This window comes from Trachypithecus francoisi, unplaced genomic scaffold (genome assembly GCF_009764315.1).
Source record: "Trachypithecus francoisi isolate TF-2019V2 unplaced genomic scaffold, Tfra_2.0 Lachesis_group12, whole genome shotgun sequence".
Classification (NCBI taxonomy): Eukaryota; Metazoa; Chordata; class Mammalia; order Primates; family Cercopithecidae; genus Trachypithecus; species Trachypithecus francoisi.
Window position 1 is genome coordinate 48,499,780 of NW_022681457.1, and position 22,549 is coordinate 48,522,328.

The 22,549-nt window shown below is 39.0% G+C and overlaps 1 protein-coding gene and 1 pseudogene across 1 annotated transcript in view; one reads left to right on the forward strand and one right to left on the reverse strand.

Annotated features, from left to right (window-relative positions):
* Positions 1-232: 232 nt before the first annotated feature.
* CLCA4 (chloride channel accessory 4) overlaps positions 233-22,549 on the forward strand; it is a 34,808-nt gene continuing 12,491 nt past the window's right edge. Inside the window, exons 1-7 of the mRNA XM_033225478.1 lie at positions 233-496; positions 13,098-13,238; positions 13,377-13,524; positions 17,619-17,727; positions 19,227-19,404; positions 19,758-19,976; positions 21,384-21,611. Coding sequence (XP_033081369.1) covers positions 338-496; positions 13,098-13,238; positions 13,377-13,524; positions 17,619-17,727; positions 19,227-19,404; positions 19,758-19,976; positions 21,384-21,611 — 1,182 coding nt within the window. The 5' untranslated portion in view covers positions 233-337. The remainder of the gene's footprint in view (positions 497-13,097; positions 13,239-13,376; positions 13,525-17,618; positions 17,728-19,226; positions 19,405-19,757; positions 19,977-21,383; positions 21,612-22,549) is intronic.
* On the reverse strand, positions 5,727-6,632 carry LOC117092197 (annotated as a pseudogene).

A 22,549-nucleotide genomic window follows, 5' to 3' on the forward strand; every position in this document is an offset into this window, starting at 1 on the left:
GTTACCCAAAAACCTATTGGAAAAAAAAAAACCCTGCTGTCAAGGAGCCCTTAGAATATCAACAATGACAACAACAAAGACAATGTGTTCCAAGAGGAAAACGTGCAATGCATTTTATAAAATGATCTGATTTTGACTCTTAGTCACTTTTATGATAACATGTAACTAAACAATTATGTGAATTAGTCATGTATTTCCCCACGTAATGTACCTTTATACAGTCAACATCCTATAGTCAGCCAATCTTGATAAGTTTTAGGAACATATATAAAGATAAAGAGAAGAAAAGCCTCTTGAACAAACCAACATTTGGGCCAGGAATAACTAGAGAGGAACAATGTGGTTACTCAGAGGTTTTGTTTTCCTCTTAGTTCTGTGCCTGTTGCACCAGTCAAATAGTTCCTTCATTAGGCTGAATAATAATGGTTTTGAAGATATTATCATTGTAATAGATCCTAGCGTGCCAGAAGATGAAAAAATAATTGAACAAATACAGGTAAGAACAAAATGGAATATCTTTCATTAATTTTTAGGTTTTTACTATTATTTTTAATTGACATATAATTGTACCTATTTATGGTGCACAAAGTAATATTTCCATACATGTATACAATTTGTAAAGATCAAATCAGGGTAATCAGCATATTCAGCAACTCAAACATTTATCTTTGCATTGTGTTGGGAACATTATAATATTTCTCTTCTAGCTACTTTGAAATACGTAACAGATTATCAGTAACTTTAATTTTCCTATTGTACTATCAAATACTATAATTTATTCCGTCTATATAACTGTGCTTTTGTACACATTAACCAACTTCTCTTTATTTCCCCTCCCTCCCCTATCCTTTGCAGCCTCTGATAAGTATCATTCTACTCTCTATCTCTGGAAGATACCCTGGTTTAGTTCCTACATATGCATAAGAACATGTGGTATTTATCTCTCTGTGCCTGGCTTATTTCACTTAACATAATGTCCTCCACACTCATCCATGCTGCCACAAATGAAGCAATTTCATTTTTTTTCAGTGACTAAATAGTATTCATTTGTGTTTATATACCACACTTTATCCATTCATCTGTTGATGGACACTTGGGTTGACTTCACATCTTGGCCATCATGAATAGTGCTACAATAAACATGGAAGTGCAGACTGATGTCTTTTCCCTTGGATATATACCCACTAGTGGAATTGCTGAATCATGTGGTCATTCTATTTTTAGATTTTTGAAGAACCTCCATACTGTTTTCCATAATGACTGTATTAATTTACATTTCCACCAATGGTATATGATAGGTCTCTTTCTCCACATCCTTGCCAGCACTTTTTTTTTGTCTTTTTGATAATAACCATTCCAACTGGGCTGAGATGGTGTCTCATTCTGGTTTTGATTCGCATTTCCCTGACGATTAGTAATGCTGAGCACTTTTTCATATACTTGTTGGACATTTGTTTTTCTTCTTTTGAGAAATGTCTATTCAGATCATTTGCCCATTTTAAAATATTATTATCACTTTGTCTTTGAGGTTTTTGAGTTTCTTGTGTATTCTGGATAATAATCCATTGTTGGATGAATAGTTAGCAAATATTTTTCCAAGAATTGGGATGTCGGCCAGGCACGGTGGCTCTCACACCTGTAATCCTAACACTTTGGGAGACCGAGGCAGGCAGATTATAAGGACAGGATTTTGAGACCAGGCTGGCTAACATGGTGAAACTCTGTCTTTACTAAAAATACAAAAAATTAGCTGGGTGTGGTGGCACACGCCTGTAGTCCCAGCTACTCAGGAGGCTGAGGCAGGAGAATTGCTTGAACCTGGGAGGCACAGGTTGCAGTGAGCTGAGATCATGCCGTTGCACTCCAGCCTGGGCAACAGAGCAAGACTCAGTCTCTGAAAAAAAAAAAAAAAGAATTGGGATGTCTTCTGTTTGAATTATGGAGAAGAAAACAAAGTTAATAGTTAATAATTACTATGGAAACTTCTGAATCCTTCAGGAAGTTAAAAGCAGTGTGGTGCACTGAGGACAATACGGTAATGGGCACAGGGAGATGAGGGTTTTAGACAGGGTTCTGCACTGTCTTACCACAAGACAGAAGACAAGGCACAGGGCTCCTAATGCTGAGTTTCTTGATCTGTAAGTTAGCAGTTGGACTCATTTTTTTCTTTAAAATACTCTTTATTGAATGTTTATGACATGCTGAAGAGCAGTAAAATTTTTTAAAAGCCTCTGGAATCATGCAGTGTATCTTCTTTTCAAAGACATAGTTCATAAGTAAATGGATCACAGGTCAGAAGGTAGTAGGTGGTTGTGGAGTAAAACAAATCAGGAAGAGGGATATGGAGTGTTAGGTGGGGCTGGGTTGGGGAAGAATGTGGGTTGCTGTTTCATGTAGGGAAGTCAGGGAAGACCTCACTGATGATGTGTCAGCAGAGACCTAAGACGAGTGAGAGAAGAGCCCATTGAAAACTAGGTGAGGGTAGGAAGGAAATACAATAAGAATCAAAGAAGAATTCAAGAGTTTTGCTTGAACACTTGGAAGGATGAAATTGTCATCAGTTGAGAAAGGGAAGACTGCAAGTGGAGAAAATTTGGCATTTGGAAAATCAAGAGTTAGTTGGTTGGGGCTTTTGGAATTTATGTTACTTCTGAAACATCCATGTAGATCTGAATTCATGATGAAGGCATGAAAATTTGGGTGTAGATAACCAGGTTTTCTACAGATGGAGAAGAGAAAGTCTCCAGGACTAAAGCAAGGATACTGATTTCTGTTTCTTTCAAATACAACATTCTATGTAATACAGAGTTTGGTGGTGCAGCCATGTAAATTATTTTTCCCTGTCCCTGATAGCAACATATACTAATTCCTTATATTTAATTTGTCCACTATTGTGTTCTGTTGCTCATGGTTGACTTTTGCATGTTTTAATTACCCAGCAGAAGGTGATAGGCATGACCTAAGTTTTAATCAAATGATTTTGTGGCTGCCATTTGTCACTCACTCTCTATAAACTCTGTTACATCACGGAGATATTTGCTTAGAGGTACCTTTTAAATTTCATGAGAAGATAAAAATTCATCTTACTAAAGATGTTTAAAGAGCAATTAATGCAGCTGGTTCTGAATGATAGGTTTTCAGTGTCCAGAGGACAGTAAATCCGTATCAAACTTTTCTTTACTCAGAAATCACTATTTGAAAGAATTACTTGGATGGGCAAAAATTTTGTACACATGGTCCTCTATAAGTACAAGCAGAAATTCAATTGTTTACAGACATGCCCAGATTTTACAATGTTTCCTGACATTTCTGCCAGCCCTCCACAAAAATCTTCACATTTAATATCTTCAAGAAATGCTGTGAAATACTATAATCCACATTTTACAGAAGAGAAAACCAGGGGTCTGAAAAAATAAATGATTTTTCTAAGATCATGTTTTTTTTTTTTTTGAGGCGGAGTCTCGCTCTGTCGCCGGGACTGGAGTGCAGTGGCCAGATCTCAGCTCACTGCAAGCTCCGCCTCCCGGGTTTACGCCATTCTCCTGCCTCAGCCTCCCGAGTAGCTGGGACTACAGGCGCCGCCATCTCGCCCGGCTAGTTTTTGTATTTTTAGTAGAGACGGGGTTTCACCGTGTTAGCCAGGATGGTCTTGATCTCCTGACCTCATGATCCACCCGCCACGGCCTCCCGAAGTGCTGGGATTACAGGCTTGAGCCACCGCGCCCGGCCTAAGATCATGTTAAGCATCACAGTCAGAGTTAGAATCGCTTCAAGCCAGGAGGCAGAAGTTGCAGTGCGCCGAGATCACGCAACTGTATTCCAGTCTGGGTGACAGAGCAAGACTCTGCCTCAAAAAAAAAAAAAAAAGAAGTGCCTTTCATCCTTATATTCCTCATGAGATAATAAGGTCTAGGGAGGGACTATTTCTTTCTTTCTTTTTTTTTTTTTTTTGAGACAGAATCTCGCTCTGTCCCCCAGGCTGGAGTGCAGTGGTGTGATCTTGTCTCACTGCAACCTCTGCCTCCCGGGTTCATGCCATTCTCCTGCCTCAGCCTCCTGAGTAGCTGGGATTACAGGTGCCCACCACCACGCCCGGCTAATTTTTTGTATTTTTAGTAGAGACGGGGTTTCACCGTGTTAGCCAGGATGGTCTTGATCTCCTGACCTCATGATCCACCCGCCACGGCCTCCCGAAGTGCTGGGATTACAGGTGTGAGCCACCACACCCAGCCTCTTTTACTAATGTTTAAGAAAATTCAGTTTTTATCCAAAATGAGTTCGTGTACCAAATATTAATAGTTAGCTAATCATTGTTATATTCATTCATTGTTATTTTTATTTCAATTCTTGCTTTTGAAAAACCCAAAACTTTAAAAATCCTTATGCCTTGTCTCTTTTCTTTACCTTTTGTTATGTTTTGTTTTGTTTTGCTGGATAATTTTTTAATAAAGTGAGGTTTACATCACTGATATTTAAGAATCGCTATATCCACAAAAGAAAACAAACCTTTTTGGCTAAGGGGTGAGGAAGTTAGAAAAAGCATGAGGAACAGGAAACACAAGTGGGGTGAGGTGGGGCAGGAAAGGAAGTTTGCAGGCACCCCCAGCTCACTCCCTGCGGCAGCACCTATGACCCTACAGATCAAGGGGCCGTGAATGACAGGGATTCAGATTTCTTTCATTCTAGACTTCAGCCAAACCTTGACCTTTTGTTCCAGCACCAAACTAACAGAGCAGCACAGGCATTTCTAATCCAGTAGCAGTGTTATTTCCTCACCCAGGGCAGGTGTCTGGGCTGATGGGAGACCTTCAGGAACACCGCCTGTCAGAAGGCACCACGGAGGGTCTCTGAGGTCCCTGAAGACCAACTGGTGCCCATGATCTCCAAACAGACAGATATTTGACCTTTGTCTTCAATGACATTTGCATGTAAATAGACATAAATAAAATCTCCATCATTTATGCTCAAGTCTAGGAAGGTGTGGCTCTCTCCGTAGATTATCTAATGACAAAAAAAGTGTAGTGGCTGTGTGCGGTTCTTGATTTTCACCCGGGTCTCACGGTAGTACAGAACATAATGGAGAAGTATTGCACACACGTTTAAAGTAAAACATGATACATTCACACTGTTTACAAGTACCTTAGTGATGCTCACTGCAAAAAAAAATCTCTTATTTAAACCTGAAAAAAATGAAACACACCAACTACAATTGTTTAGGCTAAAAAAGTTCTAATGTCGCAGCAAAGAATATCTATAGAAAAAATATACTTCTAAGAAAATAGCTGAAACAATCTAAAGACATAAGGTGTGAAACGTTTAAAAATATATATCTTAAGACAAAGTATTGCTCCAAACACTTGAAACTGAATTGTAAAAAACTCACCTGTCTAAATATAAAGGAGGTTGATGCAGCTGTGGCTCGCCGTCCTCTACAGTGAGGGATACAAAGAGAGACGAGGGGCCCAGGGCTGTAAGGACGTCAGGACCAGCCCAGAGAGAAGTCTTTCAGGAGAACTGCTGTCTCTGCCTGGCCCTCCGCAGCAGGGAAAGTGAGTGGGACGGGCCTGGGGTTGCAGACCCCGCTGGTTATGATCTGTTCTGGGATTTCTCAGAATCAGCAGACAAGGCATCAAGGCTGGGCCGCTGGCTGCAGGCACACCCTCTGCAGTAGCCACTGCTCACGTGTCCAAGCGTCAGACACAGCTGCAAGCGCTTAGGGCTCCGGCTCAGGTCTCCACCAGGATCTCCACCACGTGGTCCAGCTCGCCCAGATCGGACTTGCAGCTGGAGCTGGGGCTCGGGGTGGCCAGAGCCAAGCCCTCGAGCCCTTCACAGGGGCCCGGCCCGGCGCCCCCCATCATGCCTGTTAGTACTGTGTCCAAGTCGTAGTAGGGGCTGTCCACGCCTGAAAACAGCTCTTCCATGCAGCCGGGGTTTTTAGTCTCCAGCGTTTCAAATACCTGATCCGAGTGATTTGTGAAAGCTTCCTGTTTTCTTGAGGGCCATCCATCTCCCAGACGCTCCTCTACGGGGTCTCGGCATCTGTGCTGCAGTGACTGGGCAAAGGTCAGAAACTGGGCCCTGTGCGTGGCCGTCTCCCAAGCTAGAGGGAGGACGTGCCCCCTCCTGCTCCCACGCCGCGCGGCACAGGATCTCCATGAAGACCAAGCGGTCGAGCGGCGCCCACCCTGTAGCCTGGGGTGCCACTGAGCGCCACGTCCCATCTCCTCTTGGATCTGCCGGACCATGCTGGCAGTGACGATTGAGCGGCACAGGTTGGGCTCCATGTGGCAAAGCTGCAGCTTCACCAGGGACATGTCCAGGAGGGACTGCCGCTGCAGGCTGTATGAGGACACGGTCTTCAAGCCGGCCAGGGCTCCCTCCACGTCTTCCTCGTGGCCAACACATTTCCCCTTCAGTCCTCGTGCAAACATTGTGTCTTTGAGAGAACAGTTATCTGGGTCCTGCCGTCTCGTGCAGCCCACAAGAAAGCCACAGAAGAGGAGAGGCAGCAGAGATCCTCTATTCCAGCAAGCTGTCGAAGCCTTTGTCACGACTATCCTGTCTGACCCACGAGGCTGCTCTCTGGGTCCTCTGCTCAGCCGACTCCACCGCCACTGCCGCCCACTTCCCGCCGCAGAGGGAGGAGCGCCCGCCCGCGCGGGACCTTCTCTACCCTTTTAAAACAATCAACTCTGCTTAGGAAACTCGCCATAGTTTTACTTCCCATAAAAATTTGGTGTGTCGGCCAGGCGTGGTGACTCACGTCTGTAATCCCAGCACTTTGGGAGGCTAAGGCGGGTGGATCACCTGAGGTCAGGAGTTGGAGACCAGCCTGGCCAACATGGCGAAACCCTGTCTCCACTAAAAAATATAAAAATTAGCTGGGCACAGTGGCAGACACCTGTAATTCCAGAGACTCGAGAGGCTGAGGCAGGAGAATCACTTGAACCTGGGAAGCGGAAGTTGCAGTAAGCCTAGATTGAGCCATTGAACTCCAGCCTGGGAAACAGAGCAAGACTCCGTTAAAAAAAAAAAAAAGAAGAAGAAGAAGTTTGTGTGTCTATACATGACCCATAGTGTCTTCTTTTGTTTTCTTTTTTTAACTTTTATTTTGGGTTCAGGGGCACATGTGAAGGTTTGCTGCATAGGTAAACTGGTGTCATGGGGGTTTGTTGTACAGATTACTTCATCACCCAGGTATTAAGCCTAGTACCCAATATTATCTTTCTGTTCCTCTCTTTCATCCCAACCTCCACCCCAACTCTCAAGTAGACTCCAGTGTCTGTTGTTCTCTTCTTTGTGTTTGTGAGTTCTCATCATTTACCTCCCATTTATACGTGAGAACATGTGGCATTTGGATTTCTATTCCTGTGTTAGTTTGCTAAGGATAATAACCTGCAGCTCCACCCATGTTCCCACACAATACATGATCTTATTCTTTTTTATGACTGTATAGTATTCCATGGTATATATGTACCACAGTTTTTTGTTGTTGTTTTTTGTTTTTTGTTTTTTTTTGTTTGTTTGTTTTTGAGACAGAGTCTCCATCTGTCACCATGTCCAGCTAATTTTTGTATTTTTAATAGAGATGGGGTTTCACAGTGTTGCACAGGCTGGTCTCAAACTCCTGACCCAAAGTGATCTGCCCACCTCGGCTTCCCAAGGTGCTGGGATTACAGGTATGAGCCACCATGCCCAGCCCTGGACCACACTTTTTAATCCAATCTGTTATTGATGGGCATTTACGTTGATTCCATGTCTTTGCTATTGTGAATAGTGCTGCAACAAACATTCACGTGCATGTGTGTCTTTCTGGTAGAATGATTTATATTCCTCTGTGTATATATCCAGCAATGGAATTGCTGGGTTGAATGGCAGTTCTGCTTTTAGCTCTTTGAGGAATCACCATACTGTTTTCCATAGTGGTTGAACTAATTTACACTCCCACTAACAATGTGTAAGTGTTCCCTTTTCTCCTCAACCTCGCAAGCATCTTTTTTTTTTTTTCACTTTTTAATAATACCCATTCTAACTGGTATGAGATGATATCTCATGGTGGGTTTTTTTGGCGTTTCTTTAATGATCATTGATACTGAGCTTTTCTTCACATGCTTGTTGGCCACATCTGTCTTCTTTTGAAATGTATCTGTTCATGTTCTTTGCCCACTTTTTAATACATTGTTTTTCTCTTGAGAATTTGTTTACATTCCTTATAAATGCTGGATATTAGACCTGTGTCAGATGCATTATTTGCAAATATTTTCTTCTATTCTGTAGGTTGTCTGTTTACTCTGTTGATAGTTTCTTTTGCTGTGCACAAGCTCTTAAGTTTAATTAGATTCCACTTGTCAATTTTTGCTTTTGTTGCAATTGTTTTAGGCATCTTTGTCATAAAATCTTTGCCTATGTCTAGGATGGTGTTGCCTAGGCTGTCTTCTAGGGTTTTTATAGTTTTCAATTTTACATTTAAGTCTTTAATCTATTTTGAGTTGATTTTTCTATATAGTGTAAGGAAGGGATCCAGCTTCAATCTTCTGCATATGGCCAGCCAGTTATCCCAGCACCATTGATTTAATAGGGAATCTTTTCCCTGTTGCTTGTTTTTGTCAGCTTTGTTGAAGATTAGATGGTAGTGGATGTGCAGCCTTATTTCTGGGCTCTCTATTCTGTTCTGTTGGTCTAGGCCTGTTTTTATACCAGTACCATGCTCTTTGGGTTACTGCATCCCTGTGGTATAGTTTGAAGTCAGATAACATGATGCCTCCAGTTTTGTCCTTTTTGCTTAAGATTGCCTTGGCTGTTCGGGCTCTTTTTTGTTCCATATGAATTTTAAAATAGTTTTTTTCTAGTGCTGTGAAAAATGTTGTTGGTAGTTTGATAGGAATAGCATTGAATCTATAAATTGCTTTGGGCAATATGACCATTTTAGTGATATTGATTCTTCCTATCCATGAGCACGGGATGTTTTCCATTAGTTTGTGTCTTTTCTGATACAATCTCTTTGAGCAGTGTTCTGTAATTCTCATTGTAGAAAAGTTTCACCACCCTGGTTAGCTGTATTCCTAGGTATTTTATTCTTTTTGTGGCAATTGTGAATGGTATTTGATTGCCTATTTGATTCAGCTCTGGACTTGGCTGTTGTTGGTGTATAGGAAGACTAGTGATTTTTACACATTGAGTTTGTAGCCTGAAACTTTGCTGAAGCTATTTATCAGCTGAGGGAGCTTTTGGGCCAAGACTATGGTGTTTTCTAGATATAGAATTATGTCATAATCAAACCGGGATACTTTGACTCCCTCTCTTCCTATTTGGATGCGCTTTATTTATTTCTCTTGCCTGATTGCTCTGGTCAGGACTTCCAATATTAAGTTGAATAGGAGTGGTAAGAGACAGTATCCTTGTCTTGTGCCAGTTTTCAAAGAGAATGCTTCCAGCTTTTGCCCATTCAGTATAATGTTGACTGTGGGTTTGTCATAGATGGCTCTCATTATTTTGAGGTATTTTCCTTCAATATCTACTTTATTGTGGTGTTGAATTATATTGAAAACATTTTCTCCATCTCCTGAGATAATCATGTAGTTTTTGTCTTTAGTCCTGTTTATGTGATGAATCACGTTTATTGATTTGTGTATGTTGAACCAATCTTGCGTCCTGGGGATGATGCTTACTTGATCACAGTGGAATTGCTTTTTGATGTGCTGCTGGATTTGGTTTGCCAGTATTTTGTTGAGAATTTTTGCATCAATGTTCATAAAGGATATTTGCATGAAATTTTTTGTTGTTGTTGGGTTTCTGTCAGGTTTTCATATCAGGATGATGCTGGCCTCATAGAATGAGCTGGAGAAGACCCCTTCTCCTCAAATTTTTAGAATAGTTTCAGTAGGAATGGTACCAGCAATTCTTTGTACATCTGGTAGAATTTGGTTGTGAATCCATAAGACCCTGGGCTTTGTTTGTTTGTTGTTTGTAGGCTGTTTATTACTAATTCAATTTAGGAACTTGTTATTGGTCTGTTCAGGAAATCAATTTCTTTCTGGTTCAGTCTTGGGAGATGTATGTGTCCAGTAATTTATCCATCTCTTCTAGGTTTTATAGTTTGTGTGCATAGAGATGTTCACAGTAGTTTCTGATGGTTATTTTTATTTCTGAGGGGTTAGCATTAACATTCCCTTCTTTATTTCCAATTCTGTTTATTTGGAACTTCTCTCTTTTCTTATTTATTAGTCTAGCTGGTAGCTGGTGGCATATATCGTTTATAAATTTTTTCAAAAAATTAGATCCTGGATCTGTTGATCTTTTGAATGGTTTTTTGTGTCTCAGTTTCCTTCAGTTCAGCTCTAATTTTAATTATTTCTTTTCTTCTGCTAGCTTTGGGGTTGATTTGTTCTTGCTCCTCTAATTCCTTCAGTTGTGATGTTAGGTTGTTAATTTCAGATCTTTCTAACTTTTTGATGTGGGTATTTAATGCTATAAATTTCCCTCTTAAAACTGCCTTAGCTGTGTCCCAGGGATTCTGGTATGTTGTATGTTTGTTCTCATTAGTTCTGAAGAACATCTTGATTTCTGCTTTAATTTTATTATTTACCAAAAAAAAAAAAAAAAAAAAAGTCATTCAGGAGCATGTTGTTTAATTTCCATGTAATTGCATGGTTTTTAGTGATGTTTGATGTTCTTACTCTTGAATTCTATTTTTATTGTGCTGTGGTTTGTGAATGTGTTTAGTATGATTTCGGTTCTTTTGCATTTGCTGAGGATTGTTTTATGTCCAATTATGTGGTTGAGTTTAGAGTATGTGCCATGTGGTGATGAGAAGAATGTGTATTCTGTTGTTATGGGGTGGAGAGTTCTGTATAGGTCTATTGGATCCATTTGATCCAATGTTGTGTTCAGGTCCTGAATATCTTTGTTAATTTTCTGCCTCATTGAAGTTTCCCACTATTATTGAGTGGGAGTCTATGTCTCTTTGTAGGTCTCTAAGAACTTGCTTTATGAATTTGGGTGTTCCTGTGTTGGGCATACATATATATGTAGAATAGTTAGATCTTCTTGTTAAAATGAACCCATTACCATTATGTAATGCCCTTCTTTGTCTTTTTTTATCTTTGTTGGTTTGAAATCTGTTTTGTCTGAAATTAGGATTACAACCCCTGCTTTTTTCTGTTTTGCATTTGGTTGGTAGGTTTTCTCCATTTTTTTATTTTGAGCCTATGGGTGTCATTATGCCTTTATGAGATGATTCTCTTGAAGATAACATACCATTGGGTCTTGCTTTTTTATTCAGCTTGCCACTCTGTGCCTTTTAAGTGGGGCATTTAGCCCATTTACATTGAAAGTTAATATTGATATGTGTGGATTTGATTTTGTCATTGTTTTGTTGGCTAGTTATTATGTTGACTTGTTTGAGTGACACTGGTCTGTGTGTCTGGCTTTATAGTGACACTGGTCTGTGTGTCTAAGTCTGTTTTTGTGTTAGCTGGTAACAGTCTTTCCTTTCTATATTTAGCGCTTCTTTCAAGATCTCTTGTAAGGCAGGTCTGGTGGTAATGAATTCCTTTGACATTTGCTTATCTGAAAAGGAACTTAATTCTCCTTCACTTAGGAAACTTAGTTTGACTGGATATGAAATTCTTGGTTGAAGATTATTTTACTTAAGAATGCTGAATAAATGCCCCAGTATTAGTCCATTCTTATGCTGCTAATAAAGACATGCCTGAGACTGGTAATTTATAAAGGAAAAGATTTAATTAACAGTTCAGCATGGCGGGGAGGCCTCAGGAAACTTACAATCATGGTAGAAGAGGAAGCAAACATGTCCTTCTTCACATGGCAGCAGGAAGGAGAAGTATAAGAGCTGAGGGAAGGGGGAAGCCCCTTATGAAACCATCAGCTCGCATGAGAACTTACATCACAAGAACAGGAAGGGGAAAACCACCCCATGATTCAATTGTCTCCATCTGGTCCCTTCCACAACACGTGGGGATTATGGGAACTACAATTCAAGGTGAGATTTGGATGAGGACACAGCAAAACCATATGAGCTCCCAATCTCTTCTGGCTTGTAGGGTTTCAGCTGAGAGGTCCACTATTAGCCTGATGGAGTTCCCTTTGTAGGTGATCTGCCCTTTCCTCTCTAGCTGCCTTTAACACTCTTTTTTTCATTTCAACCTTGGAAAATCTGATGATTGTGTCTTGGGGATGATCTTCTTGTGTAAAGTCTTTCAGGAGTTCTCTGTATTTTCTAAATTTGACTGTTGGCCTCCTAGCAAGGTTGGGGAAGTTTTCATAGATGATATGCTGAAATATGTTTTCCAAGTAGTTTGCTTTCTCCTGGGAGGGACTATTTTTCTTATTTGTCTTTGTATGTGAGTTCATAGTTCTGAATATAAGATGGTATTATTTTCAGATTGGTGGTAGAGCAACAGTTCTGTAATCAAAGTTTTTCCTCTACTATGGGTTTTTTTGTTTTTGTTTTTTGTTTTTTTTATCACCCACACAGGCTCCAAACCCAGCTGCTTCTCCTAAGGTTGGGATGGGAAACCTCTTCAATGACCCATTTCTATAGAGTATCCTCCTCAGTTTGCATCAACCAAGGCTGTTTTCTACTAAGATTTCTTATAAATAGTAATGATATCAAACAGTTGTAAGATTTCCTATTTGTAGAGTTCCATTTCTATGCCAACCATACTGACAGATAGTAATAGTCCATTGAAGGATGAGGAAACTGAGATTCGGAGTATTGCATAAATCAACCAAGATCTGTCACCTAGAAGATACTAACATTAGTATTGGAATCACATAAATGACTTCAAAGTCCATGTACATATTCATATTAATCAATTTCTCTTAATGCCAAATACAAGCATTTGCCTTTTAAGGCAGGATTACAGAAGACTGAGGAGGCTTTCAACGTGCAGGATTAAGTGATGATTTTTGGTTGACAGGTGGCAGAGTTAGAATAATGAGGCAGAGACCCTGCTCATCAGTCTGTTGCTTTTCTGTCCACTCTTAAGTTCGGAAATGCCTGTCACAAAACTCTGCTAATTTAGTTCACTCTAACTTCGCCATCCTCACACGTATTTTTCCTCTAATGACAGGATATGGTCACTACAGCTTCTACTTACCTGTTTGAAGCCACAGAAAGAAGATTTTTTTTCAAAAATGTATCTATATTAATTCCTGAAAATTGGAAGGAAAATCCTCGGTACAAAAGGCCAAAACATGAAAACTATAAACATGTAAGTGTCAAAATCTTCTCTTAAAAAATTATATTTTCTGATATTACCCATTTTTGCCACAAATTATTTAAGAGTCTTTCTAACTGAATATTATCTTTTTTATTGTTCATGTTTAACAACCTTTTTCAACACTTTCAGGCTGATGTTATAGTTGCACCACCTACGCTCCCAGGTAGAGATGAACCATACACCAAACAGTTCACAGAATGTGGAGAGAAAGGCGAACACATTCACTTCACCCCTGACTTTCTACTTGGAAAAAAACAAAATGAATATGGACCACCAGGTAGAAATTTTGGTTAAAAAATAATCTTGCAATGATTGCAGCATACAACTTTCTATGCAGGTTAAGTGTGCAGGCCATGGGGCCAAAGTCTATAGAATCAAATCCTGGCTCCCCTACTTACTAGCTGTGTGTGACCTTAAACAAGTGACCTACTGTCTCTGTGCCTATTCCCTATAAAATGGCAAAGAGAGGAGTTTCTACCTTGTAAAATATTTGTTCTAGGCCGGGCGCGGTGGCTCAAGCCTGTAATCCCAGCACTTTGGGAGGCCGAGACGGGCGGATCACGAGGTCAGGAGATCGAGACCATCCTGGCTAACACGGTGAAACCCCGTCTCTATTAAAAATACAAAAAACTAGCCGGGCGAGGTGGCGGGCGCCTGTAGTCCCAGCTACTCCGGAGGCTGAGGCAGGAGAATGGCGTAAAACCCGGGAGGCGGAGCTTGCAGTGAGCTGAGATCCGGCCACTGCACTCCAGCCCGGGCGAAAGGGCAAGACTCCGTCTCAAAAAAAAAAAAAAAAAAAAATTTGTTCTACGTTAAACTAAAGAATCCAGATAAATGTACTCAGTACAGTGTCTACAAAAATATAAACAGAGAAAAGCAATAATAAATGTTTTTCTTAAGGCATGCTTTTTACATTTTAATTTTTCCAGTTCTCCCATAGCTGGTTATTAACAAATCACAGGTAAGCTACATGAAAGCCAGATATATAGTAATCTGGAAAGAGTCATGTTGCCAGTTACTGGTCAAGAGAAAACACTCCTAGGCTACCAGTTGCTGATAATATCAATCTATTTCATTGAAACAGATGACATTGTCTGTAACTGATCATTTTCACCTATAAAAATGGCAATGTCATCTAGTTCAATCTAAATGTCGAAATAATTTGTCAAAACAACAAAAGTGCATTTTACAGACAAAAATGCAAATCATTATTAAAGGAGGGCTCTACACATGTGTCACTATTAAATGGGAACCTTCCTGAATCCCCATACCCCAGAATTACCCTCTTCTATTCCTGTTCATTGAACACTCATTAAGTCTCTGGTCTCTGCCAAACATTCAGCTAGATCTGGTCCTATTCATTACCTGGACCAGTTCCCCTCTCCAGTCTTGAAAGTTCCATCATCTCCTTATGTCCCAATCTTACCTCTTCCCTGTACATTATCCTGACCATGTTTGTTTTCCTTGGCACCTCTAATCCTTTGTGCCCTTTTAGTTATACTTTCTTTCCATCTGGCATGTCCAGCAAAATCAGTCACTTCAACTACAAGTATAAATAGCTCAATTCTCTTACCACTCATATCCTTATGTTTCATTCAATTTACTAAATCTTCTGAATTATCCATCTACTTTATTCTTAGATCCTGTCATGTTTTCAAGAATGTTGAAGAAAATTATAAAACTAATTGACATGATTATAAAAACGCACTTCCAAGCTCAGTGAAGCACTCAAAGCTACTCAACAATATTTTTACTCAGCTCTTCTCAATTCTCTTTCTCAATTCCTGTAGCAGCTGTTTTAAAACTTCTACCATTTTTCTCAAGATCTCTAGGCACTCTTCTCAATCCCATCAATTAATGTCCTGATTGATAAAACAGAGGTCTCTACATTCTTCCTCTCTATTTCCAAACTTATTACCACCTACATCTTCTCTACCTGCACCTTTCTTAGAACAGAAAGGCTCCTCCAATTTGTAAGTTCAGCGTCCCCATATCAGTTATTGATTTTTCCCATATCCCACACCTAAACCCTATTCTATTACTGACAGGTCTCCCCTTCTTCTTAGACAGGTCTTTCTTCCTTTTCACAAATGCATAATGTGATATGTGCATTTATGTAAAAAACTCACATTCTTCAATGTCCTAAAAAGCAATAAGGTTTTTGGACAAATAAGATTAGTAAGAGAGCTCTCAAAATCTATGCAATTTTGTAATAATAATGATAACAACACCAACGATCACAATAGATCATTTAGATCATCCAGGCAAGCAATGCAGTATGGCTAGAGGCCGCCATAGCGCATATTAAAAGTACACACACACACACACACACACACGACACACACACACACACACACAGTGTGAAGAGGGTGAGAGAGAAATGTTACTAGAAACAGGAACAGAGATAGTTGGAAATGAGACAATGATGTAGACAGGAATGGAATTCTAAGTCAAAAAGGTTGCTTTTAAGGTGGGCATGGGAGGCAGGGAAACCTGAGAAGGAATCGAGTCTGAGTGAACTCTCTGAGAAGACAGCCAGGTACAGGGAGTTTTAAATTTTTCTTAACATGCACCAGATTCCTACTGCAGTAGCTGATATGAGGGCTTTTTCCTTTCCTACTGAAGGTTCTAATTCTGCTCCCACGAACCTGGTTCCACTTGCCTAGGAAACCTGAAACCAGTGTTTTTAAAGTGCATTATGTAGAAGAGTAACTTAGGGACCTTGTTAATATGCAGCTTCTGATTCTGTAAGCAAAGAGTGGCCTGAAGATTCTGCATTTCTAACAAGCTTCCGGGTGATGCTGAAGGATGTGGTCCAGAACCACAGTTTGAATAGCAAAGACTTAAAAAAGAAACATGACGGCTGGGCACGGTGGCTCACGCCTGTAATCTGAGCACTTGTGGGAGACTGAGGCGGGTGGATCACAAGGTCAGGAGTTCAACACCAGCCTGGCCAACGTGGTGAAACCCCATCTCTACTAAAAACACAAAAAATCAGCTGAACGTCGTGGTGGGTGCCTGTAATCTCAGCTACTCGGGAGGCTGAGGCGAGAGAATCACTTGAACCCAGGAGGCGGAGGCTGCAGTGAGCCGAGATGGCACCATTGCACTCTAGTCCAGGCAACAGTGCAAGACTCTGTCTCATAAAAAGCAGAGAGAGAGAGAGAGAGAGAGAGGAAGAAGAAGAGAAAGAAAGAAAGGAAGAAAGAAGAAAAAGAAAGAAAGAAGGGAGGGAGGAAGGGAAGAAGGAAGAAGAAGGAAGGAAGGAAGGAAGGAAGGAAGGAAGGAAGGAAGGAAGGAAGGAAGGAAGGAAGAGAGAGAAAGAGAGAAAGGAAAGAAAGAAAGAAGAAGGAAGGAAGAAAGAAAAGAAAGAGAAAGAAAAGAAAGAAAGAAGAAAAAGAAAGAAAGAGAAAGAAAGAAAGAAAGAAAGAAAGAAAGAAGAAAGAAAGAAAGAAGAAAGAAAGAAAGAAGGAAAGAAAGAAGGAAAGAAAGAGAAGATGACTTCTTCATACTATGGTACTATGGTGTATTTTCCTCCTATTTTCAGATTCATATGAGGTCGTTTGAGCTACAGTAACACACATTGTAGCAGAAGAGACTTTACTTCCAATCTCTCCTTCTCCATCTCTGTTTCCTCTGAAGTTTTTCTCAACATTGCTAAAATGAAAGTTCCACTTTCCTTCTTTCAGCATCTCAAGCTGTGAATTTACTTTTATTCCTCCATTTATTGCAAAATTCTTATTTAAAAAAATTTTATTTGAACTCCCTCTCTCAAAACTTCCCAAGTGAAGGACTAAATCTCACACATCTTTATTTTTTTAATACCTAGTATTGCATTGAATATATATATAATTAGTAATTGTTTCATATAATTAATGCTAACATGTCTAGAATTGTATTTGTCCCATAATAGTGTTTCCCAATTTTTTTTTTAAATCATGCTAGGGAGCATTTTTAGACTTTTTTTTCTAATTGTATTCACATGGTATTTTGGTGCAAGAGATGTACTGTATATCTGATATGTTGGTTATAATTTGGAGAACCATAAACCATTGTACTAAGACTTTTTACCCCCAAGAACCAAAACACAAATCCCAGTCCACTCGGTCCATAGCATATCCTCCCTTATTGTTTCATTGATTTAACATGTTGTGGAATAAGAAGATAATATATTACTTAATATAGCATAATATATAATATAATGTAATTTAATGCAATAGGCTTTTTTATACACTGAAATATAAATGTTGATAGTTGTTGAAAACTGAAATCTAAATATATTTTATAATTGAAAGAGTAGCTCCTTAAAATATTTTGATACAAAATGTGTCACTTGAATTATGATCATGTATTTGAAATGCTTTCCCACAGGCAGACTGTTTGTCCATGAGTGGGCTCACCTCCGGTGGGGAGTGTTTGATGAGTACAATGAAGATCAGCCTTTCTACAGTGCTAAGTCAAAAAAAATCGAAGCAACAAGGCATGGTTACTTAAATTTTCTAAACTGACTTCAGGCTTTTATCCGTTCTTATTTTCCTCCCTTTGATATCTTTCAAAATCATTCTTAATGCCGACAATATGTCACAAAACAATGCTTTTGTTTTTTTGTTGTTTGTTTTTTTACAAAGTGTATCTTCAAGTAGTCAATTGCTATTTAAAACATACATAATTTCAATGGCAAGCATTCGGTTGACAATTTGACATATTTTATACTTCTCTGCCATAGCTTCCAGAATTCACTTGCGTTGAAGTTGGGCATGTAAATGGATTTACAATATGCTGGGATAAGATCAAAGTTATTCACATCACACAAGAATGCACAAACATGGTTAAGTAGTGCTAAATGTGGACTGAGTAAGAAATGAGGCAGCTTCAAGGAGCCAAGCAGGAACTTCTTGGAGATTTATAAAGGTTATAATACCATCTAGCATCACAGTTAATAATAGAATCTCCTTTTGATTCTATGATCAAATGGTTGGGAAGAATCGGTTTAAAATTAAAATTGGTGCTATCGCCTCATCAGTGTAGATGTCCTGCTGGGGCTCAGGACTTGACACTAATGTGAGAACTGAAAGGTATATGATTTCAGTCAAGGTCCTTCCTCTGCCCCATTGCACCAATTTTCAGGCACATCTTTTAGAGAGTATTACATTTATTGCATTTGTTTATGTCATACTCCCCTTAGATGTATAACAGCTGCTGCAGAATATTCATCATGATTTTCCACATAGATAGTTTCATCATGTCGACCTAGTTTGGGAGCAGTAGAAGCATCGACATATTTATGAGACTCCCTAAATAACAGAATAAAAACTATTCATCATTTCCTGAATTTGAACTGAAAGCCTATTGAAAAGGCAAAATATGTTCACATCTCAGCGTATTTGTTGTAATCACTGCCACCTGTGGTCAATTACATGCCATAAAACATATGTCTAAAATGTCTCCAACATTTTTTATTCTACCATGGGATTCTTGGCAGTACCTCCTCTTCGCTTCCAATCACATTTACCCTTTGGATAAAAATACTCTTTGAGTAATAAGACTTGTGTCTATCCCATGTACCTTTCTTTTGGGAATATCTTCTTTGGGAAGAAATCTACAAAGAACTTCAAGCTAAAGTGGTACTCAGAGTAAATTGTCTCAAAAGTTCTCTTATCCAGGTCCCTATAGCATATTTACCACCAAAAGACCAGCAGGAGAGATGTCTGAGCAAGAGATCAGCAGCTTTAATACAAGGAGAGAACTCAACCATTATGTTTATCTGGAGGCCCCACTTAAAATTTCCCTCTAGAATTTCTTAAAAAATAGATAATTACTTTGATTGGAACCCTTAAACTCTACTGCCAGGATAGGAAGGACATGGTACACATAGAAAAAACATCTTGATATAAAGGTCATCATGAATACAACCTCTTAAGATTTCTATAAGTGTTAATGATTCGGTTGCCTCAGAGATTAACTGTCATGTATTTTCAGGTGTTCCGCAGGTATCTCTGGTATAAATAGAGTTCATAAGTGTCAAGGAGGCAGCTGTATTACTAGAACATGCAGAATTGATTCTAAAACAAAACTGTATGAAAAGGATTGTCAATTCTTTCCTGATAAGGTGCAAACAGAGAAAGCATCCATAATGTTTACGCAAAGTATTGATTCTGTAAGTATGCTGATAATTGCTTCCAGAATTTATAATCAAATGACATATTGTCATGTTTTTAAAGTATCTGTTCAGGTGACCTGGGGATTACATATATTGATATAGAGTTCTTTGAATATTGGCTGACACATAGTATGTGCTGACCTAGTGCTATCTAGTGTTGTCTGTTATTACTGTTACCATTATTCTTATTATGGTAAATCTACCTTATTGTAATATTGATGCTCAGTAAATGATATTTCATTCAACAAACAACATATCTGCATAAGGCATTTTAAATTTTTTCAGGTTTGTAGTTTGATTTTTAAATGCATGGTATATTAAAATTATTTTTTATTTTATTAACCGTTTAGGTTGTTGAATTCTGTAAAGAAAAAACCCATAATCAAGAAGCTCCAAGCCTACAAAACAAAAAGTGCAATTTTAGAAGTACATGGGAGGTGATTAGCAGTTCTGAGGATTTTAATAACACCATACCCATGGTGACACCACCTCCTCCACCTGTCTTCTCATTGCTGAAGATCAGTCAAAGAATTGTGTGCTTAGTTCTTGATAAGTCTGGAAGCATGGCGGTAGGTTCACTCTTTCTGGATATAGGGATGTGGGATATTTGAAGATCTGAGAACACACTGAACTCTGTCTGCACCTAGATTGTTCTAAATTGCATGGTGGCATAAAGTACCATCATTGCCCATGATCATGACTTCAAGATACTGCAGCAAAATACCATAGTAAAAGAAAGATGCGAATATGATTAAAAATACCTAATCCAAGGGTCACTTCCTCCTTGGATTCCTCCAGAAAATGGACTGGACTTCTAGGCTGGTTAAAGCCCTTCTACTGTTTCCCAACAATGCTCTGTGCATACCTCTATTACTGCATATTATATTTACGTTACACATTTCTCTTCCACTAGCCTAGGAGATCCTCTAGGACTTAGAACTATGTCTTATTCATCTTTATCCCCATTTCCTAGAATAAAGTTAATCACATGGGGTAATCAATAAATAATTGTTGAAATGAATGGACAGCAAACAAGTGGGTGCAATGTGATAAGAAACCAGAAGGACGGCACATTTAAGGCAGAGCAAAGCCTGCTGAAGAATAGGAATAAGGTCTTCAGCAAATGAGGGAGGTATTAAAAAGGGCAGAGAATGATAGAGTGGAAGGAACTGAGCCACAACAATGCGGGTAGTGGAGAGAGCATGTAAAATGAAGATGTAGAAGTTTCTCATTGTGATTTGGTTCAGGGAGTTCAGAAGGAAATTTGGGCATAAGTTGGCAGGGAGTAACACAGATCAGTATAGTGATAAGGACTGGAGAAGACAAGTGCATGAAGAAGCTTATATCCTAGACAATCACCTCTGAAAAATGGCCGGGTCCTGAGGGTTACCAAAGAGCCAATTCAATTAACCCATCGGTGGAAAGGTGGCAGCGAGAGGTTAGGAACAGAAGGAGCAAGTGAGAAGATAGGGCCTTGGCCTCTCCAAACTTAAAATGAAGCTTGAGTAAGTATTACCTTTTGGGCAGTCTAGTTTCCAGTGGATGGAGTGATTCCAGTCTCTGGTTGGAGTCTACAATAATCCGGTTTGATTTATAGGCTTGGGGGTATGGTTTTATCTGAAGACAACAAGCACAGGAGCTCCCAAGAGTAATTAGACAGTCTCTCAGATGTGTATCCTCACCCCAATTTCAACTCAATCCCCACCCTACCTTCCACCCCTCACTTGGATACTTAGCAGTCAAGAATCAATTGTAAATAAAAACCTATGCTCCTTACTACACAATATGTGTCCCATAATACATACCACCATTTTTTAAATTTTATCAATTACAAATTTGATAATTGCTTCCTTTAACAACATCGATTACCATTCATAGAAAATGTTACCAATAAATTCTGTCCATTCACTTTATGTGATTGTCTATTATTTTCCAGTCAAAATCACTTGTTTGTTTTTCTTGTCTTTTTGATCTAGAGTTATGACCGCCTAAATCAAATGAACCAAGCAGCAAAATATTTCCTGCTGCAGATTGTTGAAAATGGATCCTGGGTGGGGATGGTTCACTTTGATAGTACTGCCACTATTATAAACAAGCCAATCCAAATAATAAGCAGTGATGAAAGAAACACACTCTTGGCATGGTTACCTACATACGCTTGGGGAGGAACTTCCATCTGCTCTGGAATTAAATCCGCATTTCAGGTGAAAATTGTACTGCAAATATATTTTGGTTTTTGTTTCTTTTCAGGACATTTTCATGTTAAGTGCTACTGCACATACTTGCTGCCTTTTTTTAACATAATTAATCCTAAGAAGCACAGGACTAAACATATAGAAAAAAGTTCTCTTGATGTTTTAATGGATCAGCGAATCAATGAACAACCCATGGGTGAATAAATGACTATCAATTTGCCACTCACTTACAAGCCCAAGGAAGTCATGGACTTTGCTGTCTTGTTACCATGCAGTAGTCAGTGCTCGGTAAATGTTAGTTAAATAAGTGTGCTTGGATGCAAAAGTCATCAACTTTTGGGGCAGTGACACAGGTGGTATAATATTATTCCACTTTAAACTAGTTCTCATTTGAGTTTCTGTAACATTCAGCTAGGGCAAACTATTTATTATACCTCTTACAGCAGATGTAGCAAGACTGTGAGTCATATTTAGGGTAAGCCATATGAGTTAGAGCATGAGCTTTGACATCAGAGTACTGTATGTGCTACTTACTAACCACATAATTTTAGACTAACCTTTCAGTCTCTTTGGACTCTGTCATCTATACAATATAGGAAATAGGAATGCCTACCTCATAGAATAATTATAAGGATTACATGAAATGATACATTTACATACTTAGAACAATATTTACTATATTATGTAGCAAATATCTACTTCATATATTATATATACTAAATATATAATTTATTATAAGTATATATTTATAATAATTAGTAAATATATGTATAATTATTATGAATATTATTTTTAGCCAAATGGTCATCTTGAGCTCACAATTAATATAAATTATGTAATTTTACTGTTTAGAAATCTTCACTGTCTCTTTACAGTCTACAAAATTGTTTCAATTTCTCAGTCTGATATTACTAAAAAGTCTCCCCCACCCAGTAAAATTGCCATCA